The 10,804-nt window shown below is 42.9% G+C and overlaps 1 protein-coding gene across 1 annotated transcript; it reads left to right on the forward strand.

Annotated features, from left to right (window-relative positions):
• The first annotated feature begins 273 nt into the window (after positions 1–273).
• foxl2a (forkhead box L2a) lies at positions 274–2,165 on the forward strand. Its single transcript, XM_024258143.2, has one exon. It carries the CDS (start codon positions 569–571, stop codon positions 1,493–1,495), a length of 927 nt encoding a protein of 308 aa, XP_024113911.1. The 5' UTR covers positions 274–568; the 3' UTR covers positions 1,496–2,165.
• Positions 2,166–10,804: the final 8,639 nt, after the last annotated feature.

Below are 10,804 nucleotides of genomic sequence, written 5' to 3' on the forward strand. Positions count from 1 at the left end.
CGGCGGGGTGATGACACACACGACAGCGCTGCTCCACCTGCCCAGACGGCACGGAAATCTGGAGAAAGCCGAGGGGACCCTCATGGGTGGTCAGAGAAACGCATCCCCCTCCGACGCCATCACACTCAAACGTCTTGGCATTTTAAAGCAAAAAGTTGCACAAAATATACATTAAATGTGTATATTTTCATTGTAGTGTAATAATTGTGTAACTATTGTTCAGATTAATAATTTTGTGTCCAATTGAAAAACATTTAGAGAGGCTGATTGTGTTTTGGAGGTGGGAACTGAGAGAAGCACAAATCACGAAGCGCTACGTCGTTGCGCAGAGCGCACTGAAGCAAAAGCAGCTTTAAAAAAAGGGAGGGGGGGCTGGACTAAGTCTGACACAAACCACAACCTGCTTAGTGTCTGCAGAAAACCAGTTTAGAGAAATTCCTGCTGAAGGGAGAAGCGGTGTGTTGGATGACACTCAAAGCTCCAGAAAGGGAAGGTTTGTCCGCGCGCGCTCGGCTCCAGCTGCAGTTTCCATTCTCCGCGGGTGGAACGGACTGATCTGGTTTGCGCGATGATGGCCACTTACCAAAGCCCGGAGGACGACCCGATGGCGCTGATGATCCACGACACCAACACGAGCAAAGAGAAAGAGCGGCCGAAAGAGGAGCCGGTGCAGGAGAAGGTCTCCGAGAAGCCGGATCCGTCCCAGAAGCCCCCCTACTCGTACGTGGCTCTGATCGCCATGGCCATCCGGGAGAGCTCCGAGAAGCGCCTGACGCTGTCCGGCATCTACCAGTACATCATCAGCAAGTTCCCCTTCTATGAGAAGAACAAGAAAGGCTGGCAGAACAGCATCCGGCACAACCTGAGCCTCAACGAGTGCTTCATCAAGGTTCCGCGGGAGGGCGGCGGGGAGAGGAAGGGGAACTACTGGACCCTCGACCCGGCCTGCGAGGACATGTTCGAGAAGGGGAACTACAGGAGGCGCCGCAGGATGAAGCGGCCTTTCCGACCGCCGCCGACGCACTTCCAGCCGGGGAAGGCCTTGTTCGGAGGAGACGGCTACGGGTACCTGTCCCCACCCAAGTACCTGCAGTCCAGCTTCATGAACAACTCCTGGTCGTTGGGCCAGCCGCCCACCCCCATGTCCTACACGTCCTGCCAGATGGCGAGCGGCAACGTGAGTCCAGTCAACGTGAAGGGACTGACGGCGCCCTCCTCGTATAACCCCTACTCCCGGGTGCAGGGCATGGCCCTCCCCGGGATGGTAAACTCTTACAACGGCATGGGTCACCACCACCACCCGGCGCATGCGCATGCCCACCACGCGCAGCAGCTGAGCCCGGCCACCGCGGCACCCCCGCCGGTCTCCTCCAGCAACGGCGCGGGCCTCCAGTTCGCCTGCTCCCGCCAGCCCGCGGAGCTGTCTATGATGCACTGCTCTTACTGGGAACACGAGACCAAACACTCCGCTTTGCACACGAGGATTGATATTTAAGCTTTTCCGTCTGCGTAAAACCCAAAATAAAAAGACAAAAAAGAGGACTCTAAGGAAATTCCTGTAATTTCAAGACCACAGCAGCAGTGTTCTGCAGAGACCATGCTGTCAGGCTGCTGGGGTCCCGCTCACATCCGCGTCCGCATCCGGGGAGATAAACGAGGACCCGGGAGATAAAGGTGTCATCGGCGCACAGCAGGTAGCGCGGCCTCTGGGAGCCATTTCACGCGCCTGGCTTACACTTTGGACTGACTGCCGTCACTGTAGCCTTGATTTGGGAAACATTTGCTAATAACTTTGGAAAACCTGTTGATATTGCTGAAAATGTGTGCGTAAAATTCACCGTTCACACGCGCGATTCATCCAAAGTTTTGTCCAGTGACGCGTGCGTCTCAGACGCCACTTCTTTCGGTGGATGAGAGCTAACGTGCACGCAGCAAGAACGCTGCTGGCTTCAGATTCTTCATCACTCGCAGACTTTTTACACAGTTGCATTGTGTGAGATTCTCGTCAGTCGGTGCCACGTTTTGTTAATCTTTCTAATAATATTTTTTTATAAATGTGATTAATGTTTCAGTCATGTTTTGGGGGCCATGTTTCATTTAAAATAGCACTTTGCCCCATTTTTCTAGGTTTGTGAATTTCTAAATAAACTTGTTTTTTTCTTAAACATCACAGTGGTCGTGAGGGAATCTGTTCCGCGCGCTCGAAACCGCTGTGGACAGCAGGTTTGCAAACAGGAGAAAACAGAAGAAAAAGTCGTAAAGCTGAGAAAAAAATATGTTTAAAAAAATAAACATGGAGTATGATTTAAAAAAAAAACAAGTGTAATCTCAGGTTCCACAACGCCGCAGATCTCCGTCATCCCTTCGGAAAAAATACATTTCTGCTTTGGTTTCATAGAACAAGAGGATATTTTTCTATCTTAGATGTTTTTTTATTAAAATTAAAATATATGTGCTTATATAACTCTCAGAACTCGCGCCTTAATAGTAATAATGTTAATTTAAAATATGAAAAAAAGAAAGTGACGCTTTAATATTGGTATAACCATTATGCTATTATTATTATTATTATTATTAACACTAGCATTATTATTATTATTATTATTATTATTATTATTATTATAACTTTTTGCAAAACAGTCGCTGATGTTGTTTTAATACAATCCCAAAATAAATATTTTGGAGTTCGGAGCTTCACTTATCATAACAACAATAATTTTAGATTATTTTAGATTTTAATTTGGTTTCAAAATTAAATTAACCAAGTGGTTCATTTCCGGTATTCATATTATTTTTAATTAGCTAAAGCAATCCTAAATAACTTTTTGGTATCAGTGTCACATTAAAAAAGAGTTAAAATATCTTTTTCTAAAAACAAAAAATGATTTGGCAAAAAGTTTTATTGAATTTTCTTATATTAAAATTGGTTTTCTGACAGTTTTTTATATTTTGCTTTCAGTGTTTCAGGACTTTACAAAGAAACGCATCTAATTGCCTTTTCTCTTGGCGCAATAGTTGTGCGTCTGGGTGCAGATCCTGCCGTGATCTCACCGCTGCGTGTCACCTCAGGAACGTGACCAGAACCTTTGTCATTCTCAGCCATAATCCAATCTCGAACCGAGCCGTGCGCCCCGTCCTCGGCGGACCCGTGTAATCCGAGGAGCGCCTGGAGGTGTGTCCGCGCGTTCACCTCTATCCACCCTCTCTGCTGCGCGGCAACTGTCAAACACGCGCTCATCATCCCAGTACCCAGAAAAAAGAAAAACAAATCGCAATATGTTTCGGGTTGTTTGTGCTTCTGGAGATTTATTTTCATTGTCATAAACACTGCAACTGAACTGAACTGAACAAGATGAGTAAATAAACACTAAATCCAATTTATGAGCTGAACCACACACACTAAATTATATATATATATATATATATATATATATATATATATATATATATATATATATATATATATATATATATATAATTTATGTTTTATAGACAGAAATACAAATTGGTTAAAGAAAGCGCCTTATAATTGAATGCAGCTGACACACGAGGCTTTAGAGAAGAGATAAATATTTATTAATGTATTTACAGATTTATCCGTTCAGAACAGTTCTCTGTGTTACATTTAAAAAGTGCCTCATCAATGAGAGCTTCTCTTGATGTCTTGGATTTACGCGCAGCCGCAGCTCTGTGCCGCGCGAGGCAGTGGGCTGCCAGCGAGAGTGAGCGCGCGCGCGCTGAGCTGAGCCTTTAGAAGCCATGTGTACACTCTCCGCTTCCTCACATTAATGTTTTGTCAACAATAAGGAGATAAGGGCGCGTTTGAAAGGCAAGTTTGCCCAAAACAAACTAGTAAAAATAATAAATACTTGTGTTTTGCAGGAATTATTGTTTTAACGAGTGCAACTAAGCTTCACGTAAACTACGGAGGCCTGTGAGGGACGCAGTGATTTCTTAAATTTAATTTCAGTTCCAGTTTAGCTCTTTTTTGTCACTCCTCCTTATTTATGGTTCAAAAATATTATTTCTTACAAGTAATATTTTTTTCAGTAGAAAAAAAGCGTGATAAGATTTTATGTTTGCGTTAAAAGTTGCTGGATCACGCATGGACCCGCATTCTCCTGCGCATCAGACGCTCAAAGATCCACAATCCCCCCCTCCAACACGCTAATATAAGACATTTCATTCTTATTTCTTTTTATTTCTTCTTCTTTTATTTCGTGACCTGCGTGGCAGCAGGTGTGTGATTTCGGTCCACGAGGCCAGACTCCCGCTGAACCAGACGCACAATGGACCTGCATCCATGCAGGATGTTTCGGGAACTATGAGGACAGATAAGACAAGCTGGTTGATGGAGATCTCCTCTTTCCATAGATCTACAAGCTACATCTTGAGATGAAAAGTATGTTTGGAACTTAGAAAACTTCTTACTTACAAATTGGTCAATGCAGGACACTGTGATTCAAACTTTTTTATTTTATTTATCGAATATTCAAAATATGATATAGATGTTTCATACTGCATTTTGTACGGGCGTTTAAATGTTTTATTTTAAATAGACAAAGAAAAAATAAGCGAGTTGCCCTTTAAAATGTCTTTAAATCAGTATATATGCACTGAAAAAATAAATAAGCAACTTTTTGGACGTCAAATTCTCACTCCAGAAATAGCATTTTGATTCCTCGATGAGGGGATATTTCAATGCAAAGCTCTTTAAGAAATAATTTAAGCATTAGATTCATCCAATTCTACATCACTGCTTCTTAAAGTAGTTCAGAAGTCAAAGATAACACACTGATCCAGAGGATTTCTAAAGGCAATTTTGCGCATTTTTAAACTAGAGGTAAAAAAAATGTGATTTAAAATCATAACTGTGTCAAATTAATTTATTTTTAAAAGTTGCACAGTGCAACAATAAAACAGATTAAAAAGATGACTGGATAATTGGAATTTTTGGAAAAGGAAAAGATTTTGCGCACTATAACGCTTGTTTTGATGCGTCTTTTACGCAGAGCGCATTCTTCTTAATTACTTGTTGCGCCGTGGATAATATCCACCCAGAGCGCAGAGGTTAGATCATTGAGGGCGACAAAGCTGACCTCCGCTCCGTCATTGCCGCAGGAGCCGGGCGGGAGCGCACGAGCTGAGCATGTTCTGCAGGACACCGGCAACGCGACCCGGTCGCTCGAGTCACACGCAGGTTGCAGGGTTCCCAATCGTCTCCACACAATGGAATTCTTGGTATTCTGGCCCGTGTTTGAGTTGAGGAGCAGCAGCTTCCACCTCGAAGGCGCACACATCACCCCGACCCCATTGAAAAGGAGAGTGGGGGTCAGCGCTGTTTGGTATACATCTGCTCCAAACAGGAAAATATGCCGAGGTTTGATTCGCAGAAAATCCGGCAATTGTTCAAAACAGCATGAGCTTTTTTCTCCCCCCCTTCCCATTTTTTTCCTCTGAAACACTCCAAACCTCTGAGTGTCTGTTGCGAAATCTGCGCCAATTCTGCGCTTAATTTAGCGCTGTTTACATGTTCCTGAGCGCATCCTCCGGTGGATCTCCCACTACGTGATGTTTTCCCTCCCTGCTGATTCCTATCTTAATGACGCCCCGCGAAACAATCAAATACAAGTCATAATTCTTTAATGAGCCAAAGGTCGCGTTTGTTAACTTTGGACAATAAAGCTCATCATGTAAATATTAGTACAGTTTCTATAAATACATCTGTTGAGAGGGATGTCTTCCAATTAGAAAAAAACCTCTCGAAGTCAAATCTTCCAGTGGAGCCGCTGACAGAAATTCCGCAAAACGCTGAATTTTGCGCGCGCGCTCCACGCAGCCCTTCTGCCCCGCGTGGCGGAAGTGACCAGCCTTATACTGTAAAGGGGGAAACGCGATAAAGTGTTTCCGCTCCTCTTGATTATGAGCTGCAAATTGCTTTGTCGGGATTGAAATGGCCGCTCACTTTTCCCATCGCACACTGATCTATTTTTAAAGCCCCCCACCCCTCCTCCTCCTCCTCCTCCTCCTTCCTCCTTCACCCCACTGAAGACTTCCGCAGGGTTGGCAAGAAGAGGCTATTAGGAAAACTACTCTCCTGTTAACATTCCGATTAATCAAAGATGAAACCAGCATCCCTGTGGGATCATTAAGGGCCGCGCACCTGTTCGGCTCATACTGTTGGCTGCGTAATAATAAAGCAGTTTGGCTCATAGAAGGTCTTCAGCTGACCTCAAGGGATGGGCTGAGACATGGAAGCAGTGTAAACTAATGATTTAGGCCACTGTTGGGAACCTCATTCAGATATGACCTTAAATCTTTAAACGATTATGGGATCCTCTTTGGACCTATTTTCGTTGGTGGTCCGTTTCCACTGGACTTTTAGTTGGGATGTTTATAGCCATCTAAACATCTAAAACTGCTTTTAGGACACGATTTCTGCAGCTTTAGGAGTTCGCTTCCCCCGAGCTGAGAGCTCTTTGTTTACATCACTAGCTCACAGCCCCAACCTAACATTATCAGTGCAACGAAAAGGTCGACCGACATCAGAGCTATCCAGACGTACAGTTTGGATCCAGATTCCAGTTCAGACGAGGAACACAAGGATGGATGTGCATCAGAATGGAGCAGAGCAGGGAGATCAGAGCATTTTTCATCTGCTCCTGATTCACAACGATTTCAACAAAGAATTTAACTCAGTTTTATCTATATAGCCCCATATCACAAGAAAACTGCCTCAATGGGCTTCATTGTACAGAAGCAGAAGGTTGGTCATAAAACATGAGAGCACAAGAGAAAGATTCTTCTATTTTCCACTGTTTTTAAATGAAATATTTTTATTTTCTGACCGTAACTGATTTGTTTTTTTGTCGCCTCTTGGCCAGGACTCCCTTGTAAAAGAGATTTCTTTATCTTAATGGGACGTCCTTAAATAAAGGTTAATAAAATATAAACAACAGCTAATAGCTAAACTGGTTATCCCTGTCCTTAGACCCTCCCTCCCGGTAGGGAAAAAACTCCCAAAAAACACGATTCAGGAAAAAAGAAGAAACCTTAGGGATGTTAACATGAAGGAGGGATCCTCTCTCAGGACGAACAGATGATTTACCAGGACTATTAAAAGATAATTAGCTTATCTAGCTATATAACTACGTTTTTGAATAGAGTTCATCCAAATAGAACTGGGGGACAGGTGGGGTGAGGTCGACCAGCCAGAGACGCAGTCCATGATCAAGACGGGCCAGAGGAGCGGTCCACGACCAAGACAAGCCAGAGGCGAGGTCCACGACCAAGACGGGCCAGAGGCGCGGTCCACTTTCAAGACAGGCCAGAGGCACGGTCCACTACCAAGACAAGCCAGAGACGCAGTCCACAGCCAAGACAAGCCAGAGGCGAGGTCTATGGCCAAGACGGGCCAGAGGCACGGCCCACGACCAAGACGGGCCAGAGGCAAGGTCCACGACCAAGACGGGCCAGAGGCGAGGTCCACGACCAAGACGGGCCAGAGGCGAGGTCCACTTTCAAGACGTGCCAGAGGCGCAGTCCACGGCCAAGACAAGCCAGAGGCAAGGTCCACGACCAAGACGGGCCAGAGGCGAGGTTTACTTTCAAGACAGGCCAGAGGCACGGTCCACTACCAAGACAGGCCAGAGACGCAGTCAACGGCCAAGACAAGCCAGAGGCGAGGTCTATGGCCAAGACGGGCCAGAGGCACGGTCCACGACCAAGACAAGCCAGAGGCAAGGTCCACGACCAAGATGGGCCAGAGGCGAGGTCCATGACCAAGACGGGCCAGAGGCGAGGTCCACGGCCAAGACAAGCCAGAGGCAAGGTCCACGACCAAGACGGGCCAGAGGCGAGGAAACAAAATCAAACAAATCAACATTTACCGTTAAAGAATCATTTCAAAATGTAATAAATCATAATAACTGATTCTTTTGATGTGGAAAAACAACAGTGCACTGAACTATATTAAACTAAAATGTGAATGGATTTGACATTCATTCTTGTTTACATGTTCGTGTGTACACACCTGAAATGTCATTGTGGGGATTAAACACAAAACCTTTAACATACTGTCATTTTTTAGGGGTTCACACGATCATTCCAGCAGATTCTGAAGGAGAGAAGCGGCGAGCCGCGTTTTTCCTTCAGAAATGATTGTGTGAACACCTAGAAAATGACAGTAAATCAAAGAGCATTAATAGATTTTCGATCACTAGATCTACGATCTCTTCTCACATCCCTACAGCCAAAACAGATGACTTAAACAGTTATTTGGCTGTTAAAATATTACACTCCAATCTTGAATTTCCTTTAAATAATACGATTTGTGAAGTAATCCTCCCTATCAGTTACAGTGTGGACATGCTAAACAGGAAGCTGGCCTTAGGCCTGACCCCTAAAACATGCCAAGCCCACTCCCGGCTCAGATCTCAGACGGTTTCACCCTATATCTTTTCAAGCAATTACATACCTCCACGGCGAGGCTTCACAATTAAGCAAAATGATTGTGTTTTGATATACGCAATTATATGCATTCGCATGAGGTGCTCTTTCAAGTTGAATGTGTTTTCTATTACATGCCTATCATCTGAGATGAGATTATGCACAGTGCGGGTTTGGAATGAGTTATAGTTTAATCGAATAAGCGTAATGGAAGCATGCTGGACGCAGAAACCAAGCCCATCTTGTGTTTAGCACATTTCAGCCAACGAGAACAATATGAGGGGGAATTCAAAAGGAAGAGCTTTAACTGAGTCCACCACAGGTCAAACAGCACAAGACAAACATGCCCGAGTCTCTGAAGAGGATCCACCTCACTTTGCTTTAACGCACGTGTCAAAGTCAAGGCCCAGGGGCCGCATCCGGCCCACAAGCTAATTATATCCGGCCCTCCAGATCATTTTATTTTAATGTTATTAATAGCAAAGAATGCCGTTTTTCTCTGCTTCAGAATTTGCTGAAATTATCATGTTAACAGTTGAAAAGTTACCGTAAGTCACAAGTATCAAAGGCCCGGGGGCCAGATCTGGCCCTCCAGGTAATTCTATTCGGCCCTCAAGATCATTCTGTTTTATTGGTATTAATAGCAATGAACGCAACTTTATTCTGCTGTACAATCTGCTTGAATTAAGCGAATTGATCCGGCCCTCTGAGTAATTATATCCGTTCCTCCAAATCATTTTATTTTATTGTTATTAATGTCCTGATGTTATCTTGTGGTTATTCTAACTTGCATAGTTTTGACAAAATGTGTTTTTATGGAGAGTGAATTTTATGTTGAAATGCAAAATTTATGTTAAAAAGTTATATTTTTAAAGTTACAAAAATTTTGTTTTAGATTGTTCAATAAATTGTTATCCTGTTCGCCCGAGACCTAAAGAATGTTTTTGATTTTGGCCCCCTGTGTGATTGAGTTTGACACCCCTGCTTTAACAGAACTAGATGGAATTTATGGAATATTATTGTCGTTTTCTTTCAAACTCACCACAATTTCCCAAGTACAAGATAATAATCTTAATCTGATATGCTTTCATGTAGGTTTCTATTTGAGCAGACAGAACTGGTCATGCTGGTTCTGACGTAAAATCAATAATGTAGCAGTCTCAAGCTGAAACTTCCCAAAGAGACAGACCAATGCTGCCTCCATGTGGTAAAATGTGGGATAACATTTCCTAAATTAAGAGTAAATGTTATTTTTTTTTTATTTAACACGTGTTATTTTTTTTAACCCAAAGAAAGCAAATGAAAATAAATGCATGTTAGATAAAATAATAATTCTTAGATTAATATTTCTTCCAATAAATAGGAACATTAATGGGAACATTCCCATTTTTTTTTAAAAAGCACCATTTTTGTATTTATTCTAGTTGGGTACCAACGTGCTGAGCTTCAATGACAAAGTAACAACCTCCTTAGAGATGTTCACGTTCAGTTTTTCTGACTGATTCTTAATCCTTTAACACCTGAGGCGTCATCAGGGAGGTTTAAAAGCAAAATCTTTACTGTACTGTAACTTTTCAATCCTTTACAATCTACTGAAATGATCATGTTAAAAAACACAAACACTGGAGCTACGGTGTTAAAGGGTTAAATATTGTCTCGATCAAACACAGGTGTGGTGAGGAAAGCAGGCCATAGAAAACGTAAGATGATTAGATTAAATGAAAAGCATGTCCATCTTCTGCACCCTCTAAATCCCTCTTTGGGTTGCTGGGGCCTATCCCACCTATAGCGATACACCCAGGCTGTCGTAGTACCTTTTAAAAGCATATTCGTATTTTTAAGGTCACTTCTGATGATTAGAGTTTCAATAATTGAAAAAGAAAATGCAGGTACAGCATCTTAAATTATATACGTAAAAGCATGCATAATCTGAAACATTGTTATTGTAATTAAATGTTTACCTTTTTGAGTAAAGTCTGGCAAACGATTGTACTGTTTTTATGTATTAATTTTAATTCTTAATCACATAATACAAGTACTGTCCGTTCTGAAGTTGACAAATCAGTTTGATCACTAGATGGAACCAAAGATCTGTCTTTTTCCTTTTACAATTGTTTTTAAAGAGTGCAGGCTCCTCAGTCTATTCACACCACATTAACGGAGCAGAGACTCGTTTTTCTGAACTGAAGGTTTAGGGTCAACACATTTATTATATGAACACTGAAAATGAGTTTCTGGTTGAGCTAACTCCGGATGTGCGGAAAAAGATGTGTTCTTCACAATAAAAGCTTCTGGGAGGGGATTGTTTGGGGTAGGATTTCGACATATGTTAGATATGTAAAGCTTAATTTAAGTG

The sequence above is a fragment of the Oryzias melastigma genome, linkage group LG13 (genome assembly GCF_002922805.2).
Source record: "Oryzias melastigma strain HK-1 linkage group LG13, ASM292280v2, whole genome shotgun sequence".
Taxonomy (NCBI): Eukaryota; Metazoa; Chordata; class Actinopteri; order Beloniformes; family Adrianichthyidae; genus Oryzias; species Oryzias melastigma.

Excerpts from the sequence above, each read along its gene's own strand:
- foxl2a (XM_024258143.2), top strand. The coding sequence starts at position 569 with ATGATGGCCACTTACCAAAGCCCGGAGGACGACCCGATGGCGCTGATG.